We start from the raw sequence: 25,244 nt of genomic DNA, 5'->3' as shown, positions 1-25,244 counted from the left end.
GTTCCTTCTTTCCTTTTCCCTTTTTTTCTTCATTCTTTTCTTCCTTCCCTCTTTTTTTTTCCTTCTTTCCTTGCTTCCTCTTCTTTCTCTTCTTTCTTTCCCTTTGCACAGTGGAGTGTTGGACTGCTGGAGAAGTGGAAGATATGGGGCAGCCCCTTGTTCACGGTTCTCTTCTTTCTTTTATTTGTTTCACTTTCACGTTGACTGCAGCCCCTTTTCTTTTCTTTTGGGTCTCTTAAAAGTTAAAACTTAAAAAGTAACCCAAACCCTAACAAAAAAGGTATATTTTTAAATCCAAAGTAACCTAATAAAGAAAAACTAAAGACACATGTATCCCTTTTTTTAAAAACCCCCACATACCCCTACACCTACAGTTTTAGAAAAAGTTGTTGCCTGGGTTGCGACAACGATATTATCGCGATATATATAAGTTGCAAATATTTTGAAAATATCATGATATTTTGCTTTTAATATCATTTGTTCATTTGACAGTGATAATATCATGATATTTTCAAAATATCGACAATATATGTGACTATGCTCTCAAGTCATCCCTTTCATATTGATCGTGATTATGACCGAGAGGGAATCTTCAGTCATCTCCTTCAAACTCAATGAATCTAACTATTTGGTGTGGTCAACTACTATAGAAAACTACATCAAAGGGAAGAAACTATGGGGCTTTGTTAATGGAACCACTACCGAACTTCAATTGAAGCTTACAAGGATAGAAGGAGATCAAGGGAAAGCCCTTTCCGAGGAAGAAAAGGAAGAAGTGTTAAAAGAATATCAAGACAGGTTGGAGGATTGGGTGGCGACCAATGCATAAATAATCTCATGGTTCATGAATACGATGGATTTCAAAATTGCCACCAACATCATTAAATTCAAAAAGGCATGTGATGCATGGGTATTCCTCAAGAGCACTTTCATTCAAAAAGATATAGCTCGCCTCCACTACCTCCAAGAAAAAGTTTGAACAAGAAAGCAAGGAGATAGAAGTGTTAGAGACTATTATGGTCTCTTATCACCATTATAGGATAAATTAGCAATGCTCAAACCTAAGTAGGAAGGTGTTGCAATAGAAATGAGACAAAGACAAGTTAAGAGAGAAAAACTTGTCTCTTTCTTGTATGGACTTAAACCAAAATTCGAGCACGTAAGGTCTTCCCTCCTTCATAGAACCACCTCGCAAGACCAGAAAACTTGTCTCTTTCTTATAAGTGAGGTTTTTGCCAAAGTGTGCCAAGCATAAACAAGACTTGAAACACACAAGACAAATGAAGAGGTTCTTGCCATATCAAGGCCCGGGAACCATGTTAGGACGTATAAGCCCCCTCACTTTCAGAGAAAATTCAATAGAGAAAAAAATTATTTGTTATCATTGTAATGAACCGGGTACATAAAACCGAAATGCCATAAACTCAAAAGAAAGGTGGCCTGAGTGACTGAAGAGGCTACCAAACGAGAAGAGACAAGTCAAAGAGGAGGCGATCTCAAAGACTTTTCAATTGCTCAATTTGCAGAGACTCTTCAACAATATCTAAAGGCTACCCTATCTACATCTGGTGCTGCTATGTCATCTTCTTTGGTATCTTCCCCTTCAGGTAAGTCCTCTTGGATTTTAGATTTGAGAGCCCCCCTTTCATATGACACCAAACAAATCCCTACTTTCCGAATGCACCAACTCATTTTTCATGTGTCTCCATCGTTGATGGTGACAGAAATGAACCTCAAGCTCTTGAGCCTGCAGCTACATGTGAAGAGAAAAAGAAGAGAAGAGATAGAGAGGGGAGAAGAAACTGCAGTGGGTCGTTAACCTGCCTAGGTCACGCCCCATCTTATAAATATACTTTGGTGTACAAAAATACCCCTATGCATATGGGAAAATTACAAGTAAAAGTTAAATTATAAACAGGCACAAATACCCTTAACTTATAGGGTATATTATAGTTTTAACACGCCCCCTCAAACTGACTATGGGTCCCTCATAACTATATTCAGTTTGTCTTTAAGAAACCAATGTCTGGCACATGTTAGGGGTTTGGTGAATAAATCGGTTGCTTGCCCTTCACCATTAATGAATAGGGGTTGAATCACCTTGGTTTCAACTTTCTCTCTTATAAAATGTTGGTTTAACTCTACATGCTTCATCTTCCCATGTTGGACTGGATTGGATGCAATAGCAACAACACTTTTATTGTCACAAAATAATATAGATCTAGTGATGGGTTAATGTAGTGAAGAGAGAAGATGTATCCACAAGACTTTTGTAGTAACTGCCATGGCCCGGTATGATCTTGCCACAGTCTGTTGCTTACGACTAGCCCATGATACGAGGTGGTCCCCAAGGAAAACTACATACCCTGTCACAGAGGGTCTAGTCTCAAGATCGCCTGCCCAATCAGCATCTCAATACGCCTATATCACCAAGGAGAGGCTTGTACCCTTGTTGGGACTCTCTCTATATAGGAATCCATCCATGAGACTTCCTGTAATATAGCTCAATATTCCTTTAGCGACATTCATATGGCTCTTTATGGGTTCATGCATAAACTAAGAGGCTTGATTCACAACAAAAACTAAATCCGAACGAGTAAAGGTGAGGTATTGCAATGCTCCAACCAAGCTACGAAAAGCTTTCGATTCAGCAAGAGCATCATTAGGCCCACTCATTTTTAGCTTAGCATTTACCGCTATGGGCATGGACACAGGCATATAGTCGGACATGTCAAACCTATTGAGGAGATCAAGAGAATACTTGTGTTGTGTGAGAGTTATGGATTAATGTCCCCTATCAACTTTACCACCCAAAAAATATCTGAGGCTTCCGAGGTCCTTCATATGAAACTTGGAATTTAGAAGTTCTTTCAGTTTCGTGATTCGAAAGGTGTCACTGCCTGTGATGATAATGTCATCAACATATACTAAGACCAATGTGATATGTTGGTGATCATGATAAAGGAACAACGAATAATCACATTGGCTCTGGACAAAGCCAAGGCTGCATAGGACACCACTAAAAGTTTCAACATGCCCATGATGCTTGTTTGAGGCCATAAAGGGCCTTCTTCAACTTGAGTATCGTGGCCTCAGGATTTTCTTCTGCATACCTTGGTGGATGTTCCATATGTACCTCTTCATAAAACACGTCATGAAGGAAGGCATTCTTCACATCTAGCTTACTCAGCTCCCAACCATGAGTAACTGCTAGAGAAAGAACTACTTGAATAGTTCTCATGCGTATTACGGGACTGAACATCTCATCGGAATCAAGCCCATGCTCTTGGATATACTCCTTAGCCACCAAACGTGCTTTATAATGTTCTATGTTGTCTTCACTCTTGTATTTAGTTTTATACACCCAGCAGCATCCTACAACATTCTTATTTGAGGTTCTTGGAACCACATCCCAAGTGACACATTCACGTAAGGCTGAAACTTTCTTATTCATGGCCTCAATCCACCATTGATTTCGACAAGCCTCATAATAAAACTTGGGTTCTCTCTCTTGAAGAAGGATTGCTGCAAAAATCTGAAAATCTGTTGTGAAAGCACCATAAGTCTAAGATACCCATCTTTGTGGGGGTGTCTCACTCTTGCGGACACTCTAGACGGTGATGATAAATGCATGTGAGATTCAACTGAGACCGCATTTGAAGTTGCATCAGTCGATGTTGGTTTTGAGTATGCAACATCACACAAACTACATTTAACTGGCTGCAAACTACGATCAACCGCCCCTTGCCTTACACTACAATCGGCTGCTGCTTGTTGCACATTAGTCAATAAATGTGGTGTTGTTGGGGCCCTATTGCTTGCATGTGCATGCGCATATTTAGCCTTGCGTTGAGTATATAATTTGGGAAGGAACTGAAAAACTGATTGAGTTGGCTGGACATATTCATTTGAATGAGCATATTGGACTTTGGTTGATGCTGCATTTGTATTTTCATTTGGGCCAACTACAATTTCTGTTACTGGGCATGTAGTATTGGGCTAAAAAATGCTTAAATTTTCTTTTCAGATTGATTTTCTGCACCAATGCTTGACACACATCATCTTCATAAAAAATAACATGACTGGAAATCATTAACCTTTGAGATGTAGGGTTAAAACATCTATATCCCAAAAACTCATCATCACACCCTCCAAACCTGACACTCCTAGGTCTTGGGAGAAAGTTTATTGTGTGTACAAAACACTTACTCCCAAAAGCTCGCATTAGAGAATAATCTAGGTGTTTCTCATAGAGTAATGAAAAAGAACTTTCTCCTCCCAAATTAGAGAAAGGGCATTTGATTGATGCAATATATTGTTGTATGAAATGCCTGAGTCCAAAGGTCTTTCCTAATATTAGAATCGGTCAGCATGGTCAAAGCTGTCTCAACTATGTGTCAATGCTTCCTTTCGGCCACCCCATTTTGTTAGGAGGTTTTCGGGCAAGACATCTCTAGCAATATGTCGTTATCGTGTAAATAGTTAGTAAAAGCTAGGGACACATTCACTGACGCTATCACTACGAAAACAAAGGATTTTTTGGAAGAATTGGGTCTAACAAAGGACTTGAACCTTTGAAACACTTGAAAGACCTCATCTTTATGCTTTAAGAAGTATATTTAAGTGTATTTAGTAAAATCGTCAATGAAAATCACATAGAATTTTGACTTCGACATAGAAAGGATGGGAGTTGGACCCCAAACATCTGAATGGACCAACTCGAATGGAAACGAAGCTCCTTTATTAGATAATTCATGACTCTTATACATACGACACTTAGAACAAAAGAATGACACCCTTTGAGCCTTATCCTTTAATGAGATAAGACCCTTATTACATAAGGTTTGAATAAAACTAGATTTGCAATGACCAAGCTTGTCATAACTGGGCTTCTTTATTGACCTCAACCCATGTCACAGGGATTCAGCCAACCAGGTGCCACACCCGCGTCGATGTGACACGACGCGGTTGCACGTGCAAGTGCGGCACCTGGTGCGGTTAACCCGACCGTGCAAGTGCGGCACCTGGTGCGGTTAACCCGACCGTGCAAGTGCGGCACCTGGTGCGGTTAACCCGACCGTGCAAGTGCGGCACCTGGTGCGGTCAACCCGACCCTGGGTGCATGACCGCACCCAGGGTTATTTATGTAAAAAAAAAGAAAAAACATGTCGAGTCATTTATGTAAAAAAAAAGAAAAACACGTCGAGGGAGGCTCGCCTGAAGAAGAAGAAGAACAAGACAATGCGGAAAGAGAGAGGCGAGAGGGAGCTCACCTGAAAGGGGGTCTGAGGGCGCATCACAGGCACAGAAAGGACCCGCGTCGGGTGGCCGGAAAGCAAGGGTCGCCAGACGTGGGGCTTGCCGGCGACAGGTGGCCGAAAAATGAACGGGAGAGAGGGAGCCTGTGGCGGGGGGAGAAGGCGAGCAAGGAGAGAGAGTGAGCAGCGAGGGTTTCTCGAATGAGAAACCCTACCCTACGTGCTTTAAATAAGCACGAGTATGTTTTATCGGGTTTGGATCCGGGTCAGATCCGAATCCGACCCGAGTCTTTTTTTTTTGCCACACCCATGTTTTTTTAAAGTGCCGCATCCCCGCACCCATGTGACATAGACCTCAACAACTTCAAAAACCAAAACGGATGAACTGCAACTAGGATGACTTTGAGCTTCGTGCATGAGATAAAGATTTCCCTTTTTCCCCCTTCAACGAAGATCTCCTTCGTGAGAAGGTCCTTCACAGAAACAGAAACAGAAGAGAGAATAACATGAGAAGTTCTTTGATCAATTAACTGGGAGACAAATATAAGATTGTGGTGTATATTTAGAACAAGAAAGGTATTGGGAAGGTTGAGAACATCGCGACTAGTAGAGAAATTGGTGATTCCTATGTGTGCAATGGGATGATGTTTCTCATCTCCCGTAACTATACTACTATTATCAGGATAGGGCATAAGGCTAAAGAGCTTACCTGAATCACGTCACATGATGTGCAGTGCCTAAGTCAACCAACCATGTATTGTGTAGGAGATTGTGAATTTGAAGATGTTGCCTATTCTGAAAAATTTTGACCTCCGTTCCAAACATTCTGTATCACATTTTTCGTAACATTAGAATGCAGATCAACATGACTGAAGGACATGATTAATGCATCAACATCACGATTTGACCCAGATAAGGACGCAGGATATGCCGATTGAGCAGTGTTGGGTCGCGGCTCGAAAGAAGAAGGCATATATGCTCTGAAAGATGGTGAATAAGGGACTGTAGGTGGCTTGTAGGTGGGAACATAATGCCACTGAGCAAGCATGTCCTTTCTTCCCACATATCTGGCAGATGAAATTTGAACGTGCCCCTCGTGATCCTCCTTGCTGCCCACTAGGAGGGGTGGGAAGACCTCCATTATCTTGATTGTTGCCCCCTCTATATCCTCTACCTCATCCACCAGATCTAGGGGCATTATTGAAGTTACGGGACGAGGTATTGGCCACCAACACTTCATGATTCACATGTTGCCCTTCCTTCTTTAACGACAAATTAAAGACTCATTCAAATTCCAGCAACATGAAGTGAAGTTGATCGAAAGTGGGCATTGGTGTGCGGCCCATATACATAGTCACAAACATATTGTACTCGTCCCAACCCTCTAAGGGTCTGAGTACATATGTCCTCATCAAATATAGGACTCCGAATGGCAGCTAACTGATCCAATATAACTTTAACTTTATTGAATTCCTGGGCGCTGGAATGACCTCTCTGCATGATCCTGAACTCCGTTTTCAGATGGCATATCTTAGGCGTAGATATGTTCGAACCAGCTGTGTAATATCTGCCATAGGTCACGGGCAGAAACACCGGTGGGAATATGCAGCAGTACCTCCGGGGATAAGGTAGCTGTGATAAAGGCAACAACAGCCTGATCATTCTTTCTCCATGATATGAATTCTGGGTTTTTTATTAATGAATGCTTGTCTGATGATGAAGGTTCCCCTGTCTGAGAATCTTTCTTATTCTCTTGAGCGGCGTGCAGGAACAAATTCTGGAGGCATAGTTTCAGTTCTGTCAAGGTGCCCCACCAAATCATGACTGTTGATAAAGGGAAGAATTTGCTTCTTCCAAGTAATGAAGTTACCTTCATTCAGCTTATCAGTGACTAGCTAAGGAAAGAAGAAGCAAGGGGATTAGATGAAGCCATAAGGAGTTTGTGAAGAACGGGATTCAAAATAAGAGATATTTGCTGTTTGCAATGGGGGATGAAAGACCTAATCCGAAATCTGAAAAGCCAGTTTTTTTTTTACGTGTATCAGACCTGAACCTGTCACATTTCCTTTTCCTTTCCTTTCTTTTGAAAAGGTTTCCTCTTTTTTTAAAAAGGTTTTCTTTTTCTTCCCCTTCCTCTTTTTTTTGAAAGAGAAATATTTCAGATTCAGCAAGTGTTTTCCATTTGTTTGGGGATTGACAATCAGATCTGATCTGATACACAAAAAGGCAAGAAGAAATGGGAAAGATTTGAAAGGGGAAGGTAAGGAGTTGGAAAGAAGAGAAACAGAAACAGGGAAGTAGACTCAACGTTTTTCCTTCCTTTTTTTTTCTTTCTTTTCTTTTGAAAGAACTGAATACAGATCTGTATTCAGGGAACAGATCTGAAAACAGGTCTGAAACAGTACAGATCGGAAAAAATATCTGAATACAGGCCTTTTTTTTAATAGACGTGATATCAAGGAAGCAAAGAGAAAAGAAAGAAAGAAGAAAAGAGAAAGATAGAAGAAGATTTTGAAAGGAAGGACAGATTTCAAAAAAAAGGAAGATGAAGGTTGTCACTAACCTGGAAGATTTAAAATTCTTGATCAAGATCAGCAGTCTTGATTTGTAGGGACTTATCCTTGCCTGGCTCTCATACCATGACAGAAATGGACCTCCAGCTCTTGAGCCCACAGCTGCACGTGAAGAGAAGAGATAAAAAGGGGAGAAGAAACTGCAGTGGGTCATTAACCTGCCTAGGTCACGCCCCGTCTTATAAATATACTTTGGTGTACAAAAATACCCCTATGCATATGGGAAAATTACAAGTAAAAGCTAAATTATAAACAAACACAAATACCCTCAACTTATAGGGTATATTATATTCTTAACTGATGGAACATCTTTGAATATCAAAAGTATATGAAATTTGAAAAGTTTTTCAAAAGATTCAAAGAATTTTTTTGTTCCAAAATGTTAAAGAGTTATTTCAAAACTTAATCTAAATCTTTTTTCTGTTTCTCAAATTTTTAATTATGGGTGTGAGGTCTTCTTCTCATCTAAGGCTTGTTGGGTGCAGGATCTCCAGTCAAGGAAGTTGATTAGGCAAGGCCGCAGAAGAGACCTCTATTATATGGATTTTTTATGCCTTTCAAAAGACTCATTTTGTAATTATGCCAAAGAATTTGACTTAGCTCTTTGGTGTAAAAGATTGGGACACCCAAGTATATCAGAATTGTCTCTTTCCATTTTTGGAAAAATATTGTAAGAAAAAAGACTTTGTTTGTAATGATTGTATACTTGAAAAAATGAAAATGCTTCTTTTTGGATCTAGAACTTTCTTGTCAAATGAATTGTTTGAATTGATGAATTCATATGTATGGGGACTAACTTCCGTCATCTCAAAGGGTGATTTTACATATTATGTTACATTTATAGATGATTATAGTCTCTGTCATAGGGATTCAGCTAGCAGAGTGCCGCACCCGCGACTCGACGCGGGTGTGGCACCGGGTGCGGTCAACCCGACGCTGGATGCGTTGACCACACCCAGGGTCATTTCGGTCTATTTGTTTGGATTTAAAAAAAAATTGCCCTATGAAATGGGCCGCGGAATTTAAAAAAAAAATCTTGTGGGGGGTCGGGCGCTGCCCCCCTATAACCCCCCGCTAGCCCCCCCCCCTCCCCCGGATCCCCCTTATATATATATATATATATATATATATATATATATATATATATATATATATATATATATATATTTACATTTTTGCCCCTATCGCACCCCTGCACCCGGGTTTTTTGGAAGTGTCGAATCCCCGCACCCGCACCCATGTGACATAGATTATAGTAGACATACTTGGATCAACTTCCTTACATTTAAATTAGATGTTTTTCCATGCTTTAAAGATTTTCATAATCTTGTCAAAAATCAATTAACGACTAACATTAAAATCTTCTGCTCTGATTTAGGGAGAGAATTTCTTTCAAATGAATTTCAAACTTATTTAAGAAATGATGAGATTGTACATCAAAAATTATGTTCAAAGCTCTCTAACAAAATGGAGTTGCCAAAAGAAAGCATCACCATATTGTTGATACAACTAGGACTTAAATGATTTCAAAAGAAGTTCCAAAAAAGTTTTGGGCCGAAGCCGCTCTTACTGCAGTATATTTGATAAATAGAATGCCCTCTCAAATTATAGAAAACAAATCTTTAATTGAAAAACTTTTAAAAATTAGCCCGAATTTGAATAGATTAGGGGTTTTCGGATGTAAGTGTTTGTTCTTCTTGAAAAACATGACATACTCTCATCCAAAGTCATAGAATGTGTATTTTTTAGATATGTCGATAATAAAAAAGGATATTGGTGTTATGATTTGAAAATTGATAAAATGTATGTTTCTAGGAATGTTACTTTTTCATGAAAAAGAAAAAGGATTTGATCTTCAATTTCTTGTTTCACTTATTGCCTAAATAAAATGATAATATTGAGATTTATGATTCCAGTGAGAATGTTGATAATGATGTACATACACCAAGTCAATTTCAGCATGCACCGAATTCATCTCATATGAGTGTCATGTTGCGAATAGTCTGATACATAAAGAATACTATATCCAAAGGACTTTTTTTGTCTTCATCCTCATCTTTAAATATTATTGCATATACTGACTCTGATTGGGAGGAGATCCCAATAACCAGGCTTTTATGTTTCCTTAAGTGTCTCTCTTATATATTAGCAGTGTAAAAAGAAATAGAAGATAGTGTTGTCCTCCACGGAAGCTGAATACAGAGTGATGACTACAACAACAACTAAGGTCGTGCAGTTATGATCGTTGCTTAAAGATATGGGAGTTGGTGTCTCAAAAATTTCAAAATTGTGTTGTAATAACAAAAGTGACATTTATATTGCCAGTAATCATACTTTTCAAGAATGAACCAAGCACATCGAGAAGGATTGCCATTACATTCGGGAAGAGTGCTTGAAGGAGATTATTGATTTTCCATATGTACCGTTTGAATATAAGATCACAGATTTCTTCACTAAAGGCCTTCCATTATCATGATTTTTTTATTCTCAACAAACTTTCGATGATCTCACTGCAAGTTTGAGGGGGAATGTTAAAATATATATTGTTAATGTACAATATATATATAAAATAGCTAGTATGTATCATACCATTTAGCTAGTGTATGTATTATATATTATATTAAAGTATATCATCATTTTCTGTATTTTTATTTTTTGTTTTTTATATTTTGTACTATATAGCTGTTCAACTAGCCGTAGGGAGTGCCTTGTCAGAAATATCGACCTGCAAGTGTTAAAGGTGAGGTAAAGAGAGAGGAGAGAGAGAAGAGAAGAAAGGAGATAGAAGAGAGAGGTCGGCGGCAATAGGGTTTTCCCTCTTTTACTTATTATTTATAAGTGTTGTATAGGGTATGACATTACACAAGAAATAAAAGTAAATTACAAACATGCCACCGCCCACGCATCCCAAGATGGATCCTTGGAATGTGGTGCGGGTCGGATCCATGATCCAAAACTAACAGCCTTCCTCAAGTTGAGTATGGTCTTTGATCATGCTCAACTTGTCTTTGAGTGCCCAAAACTGATGAGTGGATAATCCCTTGGTAAAGATGTCAGCAACTTGCATATCTGACCGAACATATGCAGGTTCAATTTCTTTTTCTTCCACCTTTTGCCTAACAAAGTGTTGATCGATCTCGATATGCTTCATGCGACAATGAAGGATGGGATTGAAGGCAATATTAATAGCACTCTGATTATCGCAAAGAAGCATAGAGGACGAGATCGGTTCTTGTAATTCTTGCAGTAGATGTTTCACCCAAGTAACATCGGCTGTTCTTGCTGCCATTGCACGATACTCTGCTTCAGTACTAGATCGCGCCACTGCCTTTTGCTTCTTGCTACTCCATGTTACAATATTATTGCCGATAAGAATGCAATACCCCGAAATTGATCTGCGCTCGTCAGGATCACTAGCCCAGTCCGCGTCTGTGTAGGTGAATAGTCGATGTCCTGACATATAAGCTGTGTCCTTGGTGTACATCAAGTCATCTCCAATCGTACCCTTTAAATACCGAAGGATCCTTTTTACTCCTTCCATATGTACATCTGTAGGAGCATGCATAAACTGTGAAGCCTGATTGACAGAGTATGCTATGTCAGGCCTAGTGAATGTTAAGTATTGTAACATCCCTACAACTCGACGATACAAAGTAGGATCATGATAAGTAGTGCCTTCTTTAGCACTTAGCTTATGATTTAGAAGGCAAGGTGTGCTAATTGGTTTACAATTCTCCATCCCTGTAGCAAGTAAAATATCAATGGTGTACTTATGTTGGCTCTATGTAATAGTCTCATGTCGACTATCAACTTCCACACCCAAAAAATATCGCAAGGGACCCAAGTCTTTCAACTTGAATTTAGCCATCAACATAGACTTAACCCAAGATATGTGAACCTCATCATTCCCGGTAATAATGATGTCATCAACATATATAAGTACCCAAACAATAACTGAATCACTTTTGAATATGAACAATGAATGATCTAGAACACTTTTAGTGAACCCATGATGCTGGATCTCCGTGGAAAAACTCTCAAACCAAGATCGAGAAGCTTGTTTCAAGCCATAAAGAGAGCGTCGAAGTTTACATACCCAATTGGATGAATCATGCATACTATAACCAGGTGGTTGCTCCATGTAAACTTCTTTCTTTAGTTCACCATGTAGAAAAGCATTTTTAACATCAGGTTGACTGAGTGACCATCCATGTTGTAACGCCAATGCAATGATAATCCTGACGGTGCCCAATTTTACTACTGGGCTGAACGTTTCATCGTAGTCCTGCCCATACTGTTGTGTGAAGCCTCGTGCGACCAGACGAGCCTTATAGCGCTCAACACTGCCATCCGGTTTATGCTTGATCTTGTACACCCATTTGGATCCTACAACATTCTTGTTATCTGGCCTTGGTACAATTTCTCATGTATTGCATTCATGTAATGCTTCCATTTCCTCATTCATCGCCTCTACCCAGGCACGGGAATGTAAAGCCTCATGAAAAGAGGAAGGTTCTGTTTCTTTGGACGCTCTGGTTAGAAATGTTTGAAAATCCAAAGAGAAATGGCTATAACTTACCCAGCGATCTATAGGATGTCTAATCCGAGTGGAACGTCGTAGAGGAGTCTCATCATTGAATGGATGAGCTCTACGAGAATAAACAAGACCAGAAAAACGTGAGGATGTTGTTGTAGGAGGAATGTCTTTCATATGCGGTTCCACATCGGAAGTATAGGGTTCATTGTCTGTCAATGAAGATGAATCCTCATAAGGCAACGAGTCATATAAAAGTGAGTCACTGAGCCAAGGATCATAACTGTCCTGTGCATCTGTGGAAGACGAACCCAGAGTGTCAAAATTTTCATCATAAAAAACAACATTTCTAGATACCCGAATTTTGCCTGTACGAGGATCATAACACCTGTATCCCTTATAGTCATCTGCATACCCAAGAAACTTGCACTGTACAGCTCTGTCTTGAAACTTATTTCTCAATGAATGATCAATGTGAACATAACATACACAACCAAAAGGATGTAGTTCTTCATATGATGGATGACAATTATAAAGAACAAAATACGGAGAATTATCTTCAAGGATGGTCATGGGCAACCTGTTGATAACGTAAACAGCTGTATGGAAAGCTTCGGTCCAAAGAGAGAAGGGAATACCCACAGTGTGCATCATGCTCAAGGCTGTCTCAACAATATGCCTGTGTTTTCTCTCAGCTACTCCATTTTGTTGAGGGGTATGAGGGCAAGAAATGCTACGTGTAATGCCATGCTCCTTCAAATATTCACTAAAATCATGGGATATGTATTCTCCCCCCCATCACACTGGAAATATACAACATTGGTATTGAATTGGTTTTGAACTAGTGCATGAAACTGTTTGAACAACTTGAAAACTTCATGTTTGTTTTTCATGAAGTAAATCCAACTAAATCGAGTGTAAGAATCAAGAAAGAGTACATAGTATCGAGATCCAGAAAGAGAGGCAATGGGCGTAGGACCCCAAACATCTGAGCATATAATCTCAAAAGGCTTTGTTGCTCTTTTATTGATACTATGAAAAGGAAGTACATGACTTTTGCATAAATGACAACTTGGACATTTTGACTCTAAACTGACTGCGGGTATTAGACCTTTAGCAGACAACTTGTCAAGAAAAACTTGACTACAATGACCCAAACGAAGATGCCATAAGTCTGGCTTATTAAGTTTCAAGACTCTAGATGAAGAACTATAATCTGTGGATCGACTCAAAAATGTTGGAAAGGAAGGAGCTGAAGAAGCCACGGCTACGGAAGACGATGTCTTCAAAGGCACATGAGATTCTTCAAAGACGTACATGTTCCCGCGCCGTTCACCTTTAGCGAGCGTCTTCTTGGTGTGAAGATCCTTAAGATAAACAGAAGGAGTAAATTCAACGGAAGAATTTGTTTCATCAACTAATTTAGACACAGATAGAATATTCTTTTGAATAGCAGGTGTGAGTAAGACATTTGACAAGGGTAATTGAGATTCAGGCAAAGAAAGGGAGACATTTCCAGTGTGAGAGATTGGGTGGTGAGATCCATCTCCTATGACTATAGTGTCATTTCCAGTGTAAGGAGTCAAGTGAGAAAATTTATCTGCATCAGAAGTAACATGTGTTGCTGCCCCTGAATCAATATACCATATACTTTCATTATTTTGGCGCAAGTTCATCTGATTGAAAGTAGTCATAAGGATATTTTGTACGTCCTGTAGAAGAACTTGTCCCTGAGGAGTGCGTGCAAACGTTTGAGTTGCCCTCTGCCCTGGCCTCCCTATTTTGTTCCGGTTCTGAGGATTGTACCAGCAATTTGCTTTCACATGTCCCCGCTTATTGCATAGAAAACAAGTAGGAACACATCCCCCTCGTGGTACACTGCCTGAGCCAAGGCCTCCTCCACCTGGTGTAGGTAGTAATCCTCCTTTGTTTATAGTTGTTCCATTGGGACGAGGAGGAGTAAATGAAACTCATGTTTGAATAGGCATACGTGCCATCATCATAGGATGAGTATCATCTGACGCGTGTTCCTGATTTAAACTGACCTCATATTGCAAAAGCTTAGATTGAAGATCATCAAAACATGGAAGAACTGAGACAACCTGGAGTGTTGTGCAAAACATGCGATATTCAGGTCCAAGGCTACCTAATACATGTTGTATCATGTCCTTATCTGATACAGGACTTCCAATGGCAGCTAACTGATCTGTAATAACCCTGTCATCCCCCATGAACTCTGTAATAGATTTGTTTCCTTTTCGCATGGATTGGAATTGCCACTTGAGTTGCAAAGCCCGAGATTCAGAAACTTGAGAAAAAGAATGAGTTAGTCCATTCCACAACTCGGCAGCAGATTGATCATCAGAAATAGTTTATAAAACACGATCAGAAAGTGTGGAAGTTATGTACGCAACTAATGTCTGATCCCGTTGTACCCATATGTCATAAGCAGGATTGGTGGTTCGAAGTTGACTCACCTTCCCATCTTCACCTGTTATTTCTTGCATGATATGTGTAGGTGAAGCGGGTGATCGCCCATCTAGATGCCCATAAAGACCATGACTGCGAATAAAAGGCACAATCTGACGTTTCCAAAGTAAGTAGTTATCATGAGATAACTTGTGGGTCATGAGGTGAGTAAGAAAACTAGGGTTCAACTTGGAATCCATGGATTATATGAAGAATGAGAAGCCAAACTGTTCTAACAGTGTATTGAAGAGTAAACAGCAATTGATGTGTGCTGAAAATAATATCAGCACACACGTTACACAGAGAAAAAGAAACAGCAATGTTGCTGTGTGCTGAAAATAATATCAGCACACACGTTATACAGAGAAAAGGAAACAGCAATGTTGTTGTATGCTGAAAATAATACCAGCACACACGTTACACAGAGAAAAGGAAACAGCAATGTTGTTGTGTGCTGAAAATGATATCAGCACACACGTTACTCAGAGAAAAGGAAACAGCAATGTTGTGTGCTGAAAACAATATTAGCACACACGTTACACAGATGAATAGTAACGTGCGAACCAGAAATAAAAGAAAGGATCAGAAATATTTTTGAGAGAAAAACAAAAACTCGGCAGACTGAAACAGGATGTTAAGACGTGCGTACCAGAAATATTGAGAATGAGAAGAATCAAAAAGGGAAACTAGAATGACGTGAAATCAGATTAAGAAAATGAGAAATAAAGAAATTTGATTAAAGGAAACAAGACAGAAATAAAGCCTACGTCCTTTGACGCACGTGCTGGTCCTTATAGGTCTTCTAGATGATTGGCGCCGCGCCTGTGCTCTGATACCATGTCAGAAATGTCGACCTGCAAGTGTTAAAGGTGAGGTAAAGAGAGAGGAGATAGAAGAGAGAAGTCGGCGGCAATAGGGTTTTCCCTCTTTTACTTATTATTTATAAGTGTTGTACAGGGTATGACATTACACAATAAATAAAAGTAAATTACAAACATGCCACCGCCCACGCATCCCAAGATGGATCCTTGGAATGTGGTGCGGGTCGGATCCATGATCCAAAACTAACATGCCCAACAGCTAGAACTGGCTGCTTTAAGTTTATAAATAGGGGATGATTCTCCATTGTAAGCTCACTCCTTTGAGAGCTTTATTATGAATGAAATATATTTATTTTTTATGATTGTTGTGCTTGCTCTTGTGACTTAGTGCACTGTATTGCCCATAGTGGCTGTTTGTATTTCCTATATTGGTTCTTGTATTGCCCTCAGTGGCTTGTGATCTTGGCTTATAACCTCTTGTATTGTGGTTTCTATATTTTTTGTTATTTCATTTCGGGGGGGGGGGGTGGCTTTCGCACATATTTCGGGTCAAAGTGGGCAGTCTGAACCCCTCTATTAGATGATTTTAGGGTCAGGGTGGGCACTTTCCCACACTAGGCCCAATGTGGCTCTACCCATGGTTGAAACCGATTGCCACAATGAGGCGGAGAGACTGCAAGGTGATTAGATTATACCTGAAAACTGTAGTAACAAAAAGCTAGATAGTCTCCCAAGCTCAGAAATTATATCAGATAGGTTTCAGATGAAGATGCGGAAGTTTGTCATCAAGTTTCCATAGTCAAAATCTGTATAAGCTTTGGCCAAAAGGGGGAAAATGGAAAGTATAAAATCATGGATAAAGTTTTTCAACCATAAGAAAGAATGTTAATAATGTGAATCGATTGAAGTTTCAATATAAAAAGACACTAAGTGAGCAACAAAAAAAATATAAGTACCAACAGATTGCAATATACATACACATAAAGACCCACCTGATTTAAGGATCAGTGATTCATATTTCTCTCTTAAGGTGAACCATGTAATGAGCCTGTTTTGGACAGGACGTGAATGAACACTCATCTTGGATGTATATTTTGGTTGTGGTAATAGAAAAGTGGATTGTAGACCACTTTTTACACCAACACACACATATAGGGTGAGAGAGAGAGGACCTTTCACCTTGTATTAATATTTGAGCCGTTTTTTATTTTCTTTTTTATAGGCAACCCCAGTGGGGTTTGAACCCGAGATCTTTCAATTATGATAGTGTGACCCAACCATGAAGCTATCTCGTTTGACATCGATTATTTGAGCTGTTTTTGTTGGAATTATTAACATCAGGAAATAATAGTATGCATCCACAAATAATAAGACTGAAAAAGACATAGGAAGAATGAGAATGTCATGCCAAGAACTGCAGTCTACTAACATTTGTAATGAATGTATCTAGCCTAAGGATTTTCAAGAAGATGTAAGACTCCCCTACAATGGAAAACTGTAGGTCCTACATACAGGTTAGTTCATGGAGAGTCTCGGACCTTGAGGAGTTCTCACCTGTATCTGTCAAAGGTTAAAAGGAATGTGCTTGGGGATATCTTGATCTGGATCTGATTGAGAAAAAATGGACAGACATAATTTGGCAGATTCAACTCTTTTTATTTGTTTCGCAATTTAAATATGACTAAGATGCTGTTCTGGGCCAAGGATACCTCATATGGACAAACGTGGGATTCAAATACTACCAAACCAGATCACTTAAGCATATTGAACCCAGTAGATGGGCCTGAGCCAACATCTGGTCCATGGGCACCAGTGTCATGGCTTTACTAAGGAACAAGGCCGTACTACACTGGACTACGAACATTGACCAAAAGAGGACCCTGGTATGCCCAGAACATAGGGTCATGGGTCGTTGCAGCCTGAAGCAGGGATTCAGTAACTATGGTCTGGCCTTAACAGGTCAGACTGGCAGTGGAATTTGTCCCCACAATGTCCCTATGCTTCGTCTCCATGTAAGACAAAGCCCATGACCATCTACAAATTAAGGCAACTATAACCATGACTTCAATTAGATAAAAGTTTGAAGTCTAAACTTCAAACAGACACCTAGCAAAAACCAGGGCAATCAAAATATAAAAAGATCCCAAAGTAAGTTCCTGTCTATATTAAATATCATCATCTGTTTTCTTCTTCATCTCCTCACATTGAGGTTAATATCCTATGCACATATCCACCGGAGAGTTAGAAATTCATCACCACAGGCCTTTGCTGTGTGGGGTTGTTGCTACCTTATAATAAGATGGAAGACCAAAGCAGTATTCAGAAACTAGGAACCAAGTCCTAAAGTCAAATCAGCCAGACGACAATAAATCAGTAAGAGATATGGATTTACAGAATAAAGGGAACCACTAAAAAGCTATATAGCAAATGACAGAAATTTTCAAATTGAAGGATCAAAGACAGATCACAAACTAAGGACAAGTGTTTCTCTTACTTGAAATCCTGCAACGGTTCTGAGAACATGTGAACAAACTTGATGGAAGGGCTTAGAAGAAAGTGAACGTAGTCCACGAAGAAAAGGGGGAGTTCCACTTTGTAAAGCAGCAGTGGCCTTAAAACCGCTTCCTTCATATGTGTATCCACCTGAATACTCTAGTATAGCAGGTAAACTTGGCCATAAGCGGAAATATTCAACAGGAGAACATTTATGAGGTAACATGAGCTCTGTCAAAGGAATCTTGTATGGCTGACACCGCAAAATAACTGGTTCTCCAATCTCTGGCTTTAAAGTCCTCTTCTGCCTCATGATTTGGGAAGGGTCCTCTTCCCCATAGTCACCATCACCATAGTCTCCTGCACCTCCACTTCCATGAAAGGGATAGTATAATACCTGGACCAAGAGAGCACACCGCTCAAAGTGCGAGACACCAACAGTTACACTGCAGAGGACTGGATCCTATACAAGATGAAGCACAGTTCAGTAATTAACCACCATGTTTGGATACAACTCGTATCTCATGAAAGAGAAACATGAATTCCCAAAATTGGATTTACTTTTTTAGACCAGTAAAATAGGAGACTTTCATTGAAGGCATTCTTCCAGGCCAAAGTAACAATCACATTCTGCAAGAAACAATCACAAACTGATAGAAACATGACAATATAGAAACAATTTTAACCTTCATTCTGAGTTTGAAAGCTTCGACTTGGTTTTGGTATGTTCTGCTTTGCCAGTTACAGAAATTCCCTTAAGAAAACTCATCTTTAAAGTTATTCTACTAAAAAGAGGACATTATGAATGCAAAAATGATTAAATGATTGGTTTCCTTACAACAAAAACCTGATCAAGCATGGATCAAGTAACTGCATGTATTGACAAGGTCTCTGTTGCACAAATGCCTATAGATATGCAGGGATGACTCTGATATGGATGTTCATACTGTACCAATGATTTCAATTTCACCTATTCATGCATTTTCAAGTTGATTGGACCATATGGATGGATTTAACATGGTTCATTTAGTACAAATCATGTGTTTAGTGTAAGAATTTGGATATAAAAGGCATTCTCTTTTATAGTTGCACTTTGGTGCAATCTGGACTATTCATTTTTATCCTTATTCATAATGCTTTTTAATATTTAAAATCATTAGTTCAGGTATGTCCTAAAGTAAATGAAACATCATAAATCAAACCACATGTTCAGATTTACTTAACACTGCATAAGTGATAAAATACTACTAATTACTGACAAATTTTTTGGTGCACACACACACATTAAACAAAGTCTCCAATACAATTGCTGCAGAAAGGTCTATTTTAGAAGTGTATCCATGAAGCAGATTGTTTACCATATCTCTTGAATTCTATTGTTGGAACTTGGAAGCAATAATGCCCATGCTATGCAACATAGGTATGGGTGCAGGTATGGAGGGTACGACACAGAAATTTAAAAAAATGTGGGTATGGGGACACTATATATATAGATAGATATTAAATATCACATAAATACAAAACAAATTCAAGATGAACTGAATATAATCTAAATATATATGCTATATCTAAAATATATATTATATACTGAAAATAAACTGAAAATATAATTATAAATTATAAACTGAATACAAACTTGTATGTACAGAGGGTAAAATGGTGTGTCCAGATGCCGACGTGGGGACACGTGTGTCGACACGGGTAGGGGGGGGGGGGGGGGGGGGGGGAGCAAATTGAGTGTCTGTGTGAGATGATGGCCATGATAAAAGTTGATTTATTAGGACATAATAATACTCACAGATAACAGCATTGCCCAACAAAAAATATTATGCAATATTTGGTCAAATGACAATATTTTAGCAAAATATCAATGTATTTTGCAAATACCACCATTTTAAACTCTTTTACAAGTACCATGATATCTTAATTTTTTAATTTCCAGTGAATATTAATTTTCCCTTTTCCAAAATTTTAATGCTTCTCTATTGAGTTTTGTGCTGTTATAGAAAAAATTAATCATACTTTTATTGATCTATATACTTTAGTTTTACCTTTTTAGATACTAAAATTTCTTAATAAAACAATTATTTATAAATTATACCATGAAAATTGACCACACCAACAGTAGCGAATATAAGTGGCTGAAATATCCCCAGATTTTAAAACTAGTCACTAGTGTTTTTTCGACAAAAATTAGGGAAATAAACATTGCAGTGATGTGGATTTTTTAAACATGATATGAAGCAAAACTCTATAGATTCTTACTTAAGAAATTAAACCACAAGAGGCAACCACTATTTTAGTATGGAACCCAGTTTCCATATCTTCACTAGTAAGTCCTACTAGCAATTAAGACAACTTTCTAAGACACATGGCATACATTTAAACAAGTATATGGTGATAAATCAGAATATGACAGCATGGTACCCATTTCCCCTTTATCTTTCTAACTACAATTTCTTCCCAACATACCCATGGAACTTGCTGAAAACAAGTGGAAGTTTGCTGAATAATATAAATCCATCCAATTTTATCAAAAGGAAAAGGTGTGACATTACCAATTTAAAATTATAATTTTGATCCCTCAAGGACCAATATATTTGAAGTTATAAAGCACACTTCATTGTATGCAAGGCCAAAAAAACACCATACAATGAAAGTGAGGCCACCTGGATTATATAATATAAATAACTGAAACCATTAATGTACAAACCTGAGAAACAAGATGATGCAATTGCCTCACTGCTTGAGGAGAACCATCCATAAAATGCAAGGCACCTGATAAACCGACTCGAATATCTACTCTGTTAAGCTCCAGGTCAGTCAAATTCAGAACCTGCAAATGCTACTTATTACATTCTATACTAGTTTGTTCTTTCAAGAGGAGAGCAAATAGGCTGTAATAACGCCTCCAACAAAACTTTGACTAATATATATAGTGAAAGGTAGCAATGGAAGTATATGAAATGATCATATTCCATCAATTCAAACAAGTGAACTCTAAGTTCCTGCTAACCAGCTTGATTTTTATGGTAATTATAGCCTCATTTTCTATGAAAACAGCAAGGCTCAGGATCTTGCATGTCACTGTTAAAATGTACCTCATATATATATATATATATATATATATATATATATATATATATATATATATATATATATATATATATTACATCAATACCCGATAGGGGTATTTTTGTAATTTTACATAGTTGTTTTAGAAAACAACTATTTTGTTTAAATGTAAATTTATTTATTTATTTTTTAGTTTTTATTTTTGTATTTTTTAGAACCAAAAAGGGGCTCCAACCATAGAGTCGTTGGAGCCCCCAACGGTCACAAATGTGACCGTTGGGGGCTCCCAACGACTCCATGGGAGCCCCCTTTTGGCTCTTCTTTTGAGGCCTTTTGGCCCTCCTTTTTCTCCTCTCCCTCTTGTATAAATAGGGGTGAACCCCTTGTGTATTTTTATTCTTGAGAGCTTTCTCTCTTCTCAATAAGAGGCTTTTTATATTGTTGCCTTCTTAAAGGCTTGTGCTTGTATTGTCCCTTTGTGGACTTGTGATATTGTCTCTTTTATTCATTGTTGTAAGTGCTTGTATGCACTCTTTATATTTCCGCAATATCTCGTTACAGTCACACCATCTTATACAAGGGACCACCAACATGAAGTTCTCTTTAAACTTCTTTTTGACAGAACAATTAATTTATTCATATTGCTATTCGCACTGATGGTGACAGGTCGCAGGTGCAAGCAAAAATACATAGATGAAAACAATCTAAGGCAATCACAATGATATTCTCCATTCTAGGTGCCACCTAGAATGCTTGATGTGACAACAGATGGCCTTATAATTGCTTGCAGTGGCAGCAAAATGCCAAGAATTGTGCACTTGTGAACACTCCACCAAGCCAACTATCAGCATGATTTCCATATGAGGCACCACATTTTCCCTTTTGCATTAATTCAAGTGACCAATAAGATGGATCCAATGTCTGGCAATAAATTTGCAATCATAGACACCTCTATCAGCCCTTTTCTGAAAATAACACATTTTAGAAGTCTTTTAAAGGGAAAAAAATGAAAAACATCATAATATTGGCAAAAATCGCTATAATGAACATATTATTATATTATTAAAAGATCTCTTATTTTTTATTTTTTAGTTTTAATATTTAATTATATCCTTATTTTTTATTTTTATATTCTTTTTATTAACCTTTATTTCTAGATTTTAAAACTTATTTTAAATTTTCTTTATATTTTTTAAAGGAAAAATAATACCAAACCGATTCTTTTCTTATTTTTCATTATTTCTGTTTCAAATGCTAGGCCCAAGAAAGGCCACTTTTTAGGGAAAAAAACTTTCTAAGAAAGCACTCATCGAGAAATTGCTGATGCCAATATCAGTGACAGTGGAACTGATTAATTGTCTGATCAGCTGAAGCTATGTGCCTCAGCCAAGTGGAAGAAAGGACAGCAAAAGGAAATGAAATGTAACTTCCTTGTTGAAGTAGCAAAGCAAGCACTGGCTGACCAGAAGAAGATCCCCTTGCTACAGGGGACTGATTAAAGGTCCCTCAAGGGCAAGTATCCAAGTAAAAGTGGAAGCCCTTGGGTAAGTCCAGAATAAATGGCCTTTTAGGGAAGAGGGAACAGGTAGCTCGATGAGAGATCTATAGAATGACTAGACACAAAAGGCCCTGGATCTTGAGCATTACTAGAGATAATCATCCTCCTCATCAGTCAACCTCCAGCTCTGAGCTCACCATCAAAAGTTACCACTTACTGATCTTTGAGTCATTAGGAAGGTGCTGGAGAACCCCATGGCAAACACCATGACCAAGCCAATGGTTCGTGACCCAATCTTTGAACCTGGAACGTGCAAAAAATTGCCAGGAATCTAGCTGAAAGCAAAAACTGTCCCTATTTATCCTTCTAGAAGCAAATGCCCAGCCATTTGAAACCTTGAACCACCCATTTCATAACTGGAGCCAGACCTTCAATGATGATTAGTGACCCAATGATCTTGGAATACTATCAGCCATGTAGGTGAGTATTTATTGCAAAGAAGCGATCACTAGCCATTCCAGTTAAAAAGAACCACATGAAATCCTTGTAGCCTGTTTTTTCTGGCCACAAGATGGTGGAAGATTGGAGGAATGGAACTTTTACTATCCATCCCCCTGTGACCGAACTAATGCTATGAAGCTGAGATGGGACATAATATAGGAAGAGATATGGAAAGAGAAAGTGAGATGCATTCATTATAATGGTGAAGAAGAAGGCATCATGATGATGAAGCCAGTGACACAAGCAATGACGATGAAGATGACAAGAAAAAAGAGAAACAGATGATGATGATGATGATGAAAAGATAATGATGATGATGATGGAATAGAAGGTTGTGATGATGTGACATTGACAACGACAACTTTAAGTGGGACAATGATGACAGTGTAAACAAGAACAGGATGATAAACAGACTAGAGGATTACATATCACAAAACCACAATCATCCAAACACTCATTCCAGTAAAAAGTGATTACCAGTGGTCCAGGATACTCATTTTAAGTGTTAGTACTGCACATGGATATGAATGGATTTAAGACAGAAAACTTGCTGTGGGTACACGTGTATGAATGAGCACACACAGATTTAAGACAGAAAACTAGATATGGATACACAGACACAAACATGCGAGCGTGCATGCTTGCGTGCACACACACATATACTGATATACACACAGGGTAAGACATGTTCAAACTTTGAAATACAAAGAGACAGGAAATTCAAACCAGTAACAAAATGTATGATGGGCTAAAAAATGATAAAATAATAATACTTTTTTCTATAATTATCTGCTCATTTTTTTTCCATAAAACTATGACTATGATTTCAAAACTAAACTATCAAGATGCATGTAATTTTAGACAAGTTTAACTACAAAGCATGTTTCAATTAAAAAAAAGAGCATCCATTTATATCACATGAACACTCCACTGAGCATGTATATCCTGTGTCCACACGATAAGGCACTCAGACACGACACAACACAACACTTCATGGACACAGTCAAACCAACTTCACACAGTCAACATTGTGTCATTAACTTTATCTATTTTCTTTTATGATCTTATTTACCTATTTTGTATTCACTTGAGTTCTTTTTCTTTTAAAATGTCACCAATTACATTACACTTCAATTTCAACTTAGTTTCATTATTTGATGTTCCTAATTATAGTGATTTAGAATTGTTGTTTTATTCATACACACAGGAACATACATTTGTGTGTTTACAACTGCGTCCCTGTGTGCTAATTTTTTAAATTTATCGTATCATACCAAGCATACCTGCATCATGTCCTGCTCCCGCATCTATCCATGTGACATAGGTATCCATAGATGTCGAAGAAACACTTAAATTGCATATTAAAAAATATCGGACATTCCATGCACTAAGAATACAAGGGTCCATGCAGTGTGATGCACAAGGATGGCTGGTAGGAATTCTAAGTAATACAGACAGGCTATTGTCCAAATATTAAGACTACAAAAACAAGGTTCTCATAATTTGGCAAACATTTCCAACTTAACACAAACATTACTTTCCCCAAGTATAATCCCAATGGGCCCTACTAATTGCTCCAAAGAACCTCATGATCGTTCTTTTCTCCTTTTTAAACTTCATAATTTCTGCAGCAACAATAACAGAAATCGTGGACTGCCCCTCTATTCTTCGCATCTTCAACTTCTTCCTCTTTCTCACCTTCTTGTTGCAGGTAATCAAGGAAATCACTTTCTTTCACGGTATCAGAGCAAGGATCTTCATCCAGGTAAGGTAACGTTAATCAGATCTGATCTACATTGGAATTCCCTCCCTTATCTCTATTCCTTTCTATTCTTGATTCACGTACCTTGATATTTTCTCTTTCTTGTAATATCGTGTGTTTTTTCATAGTTTTAAATTATAAAGTTGATAAAAATCATGGAAAATATCATCAATTATAGGTGACGTCAGCTGGGTCTGGGCATGGCCCAGGGCCCACTAACAAGACCAAAAAAAGGCGAATAACATTTGATAACTTTTTGT

At 38.3% G+C, this 25,244-nt stretch overlaps 1 protein-coding gene across 1 annotated transcript in view; it reads right to left on the bottom strand.

The window, feature by feature from the left end:
* TPLATE (ARM repeat superfamily protein) overlaps positions 1-25,244 on the bottom strand; it is a 61,572-nt gene that overhangs the window by 5,732 nt on the left and 30,596 nt on the right. The window contains exons 5-6 of the mRNA XM_090003376.1: positions 20,862-20,984; positions 18,150-18,611 (exon numbers count right to left, since the gene is read on the bottom strand). Of these exons, the coding sequence (XP_089859502.1) occupies positions 18,150-18,611; positions 20,862-20,984 (585 nt within the window). The remainder of the gene's footprint in view (positions 1-18,149; positions 18,612-20,861; positions 20,985-25,244) is intronic.

Source organism: Nuphar pumila, chromosome 4 (genome assembly GCF_984573655.1).
Source record: "Nuphar pumila chromosome 4, dmNupPumi1.hap1.1, whole genome shotgun sequence".
Taxonomy (NCBI): Eukaryota; Viridiplantae; Streptophyta; class Magnoliopsida; order Nymphaeales; family Nymphaeaceae; genus Nuphar; species Nuphar pumila.
Note: the sequence above shows the minus strand (reverse complement) of the source record. Positions and strands in the feature narration are given on the sequence as shown.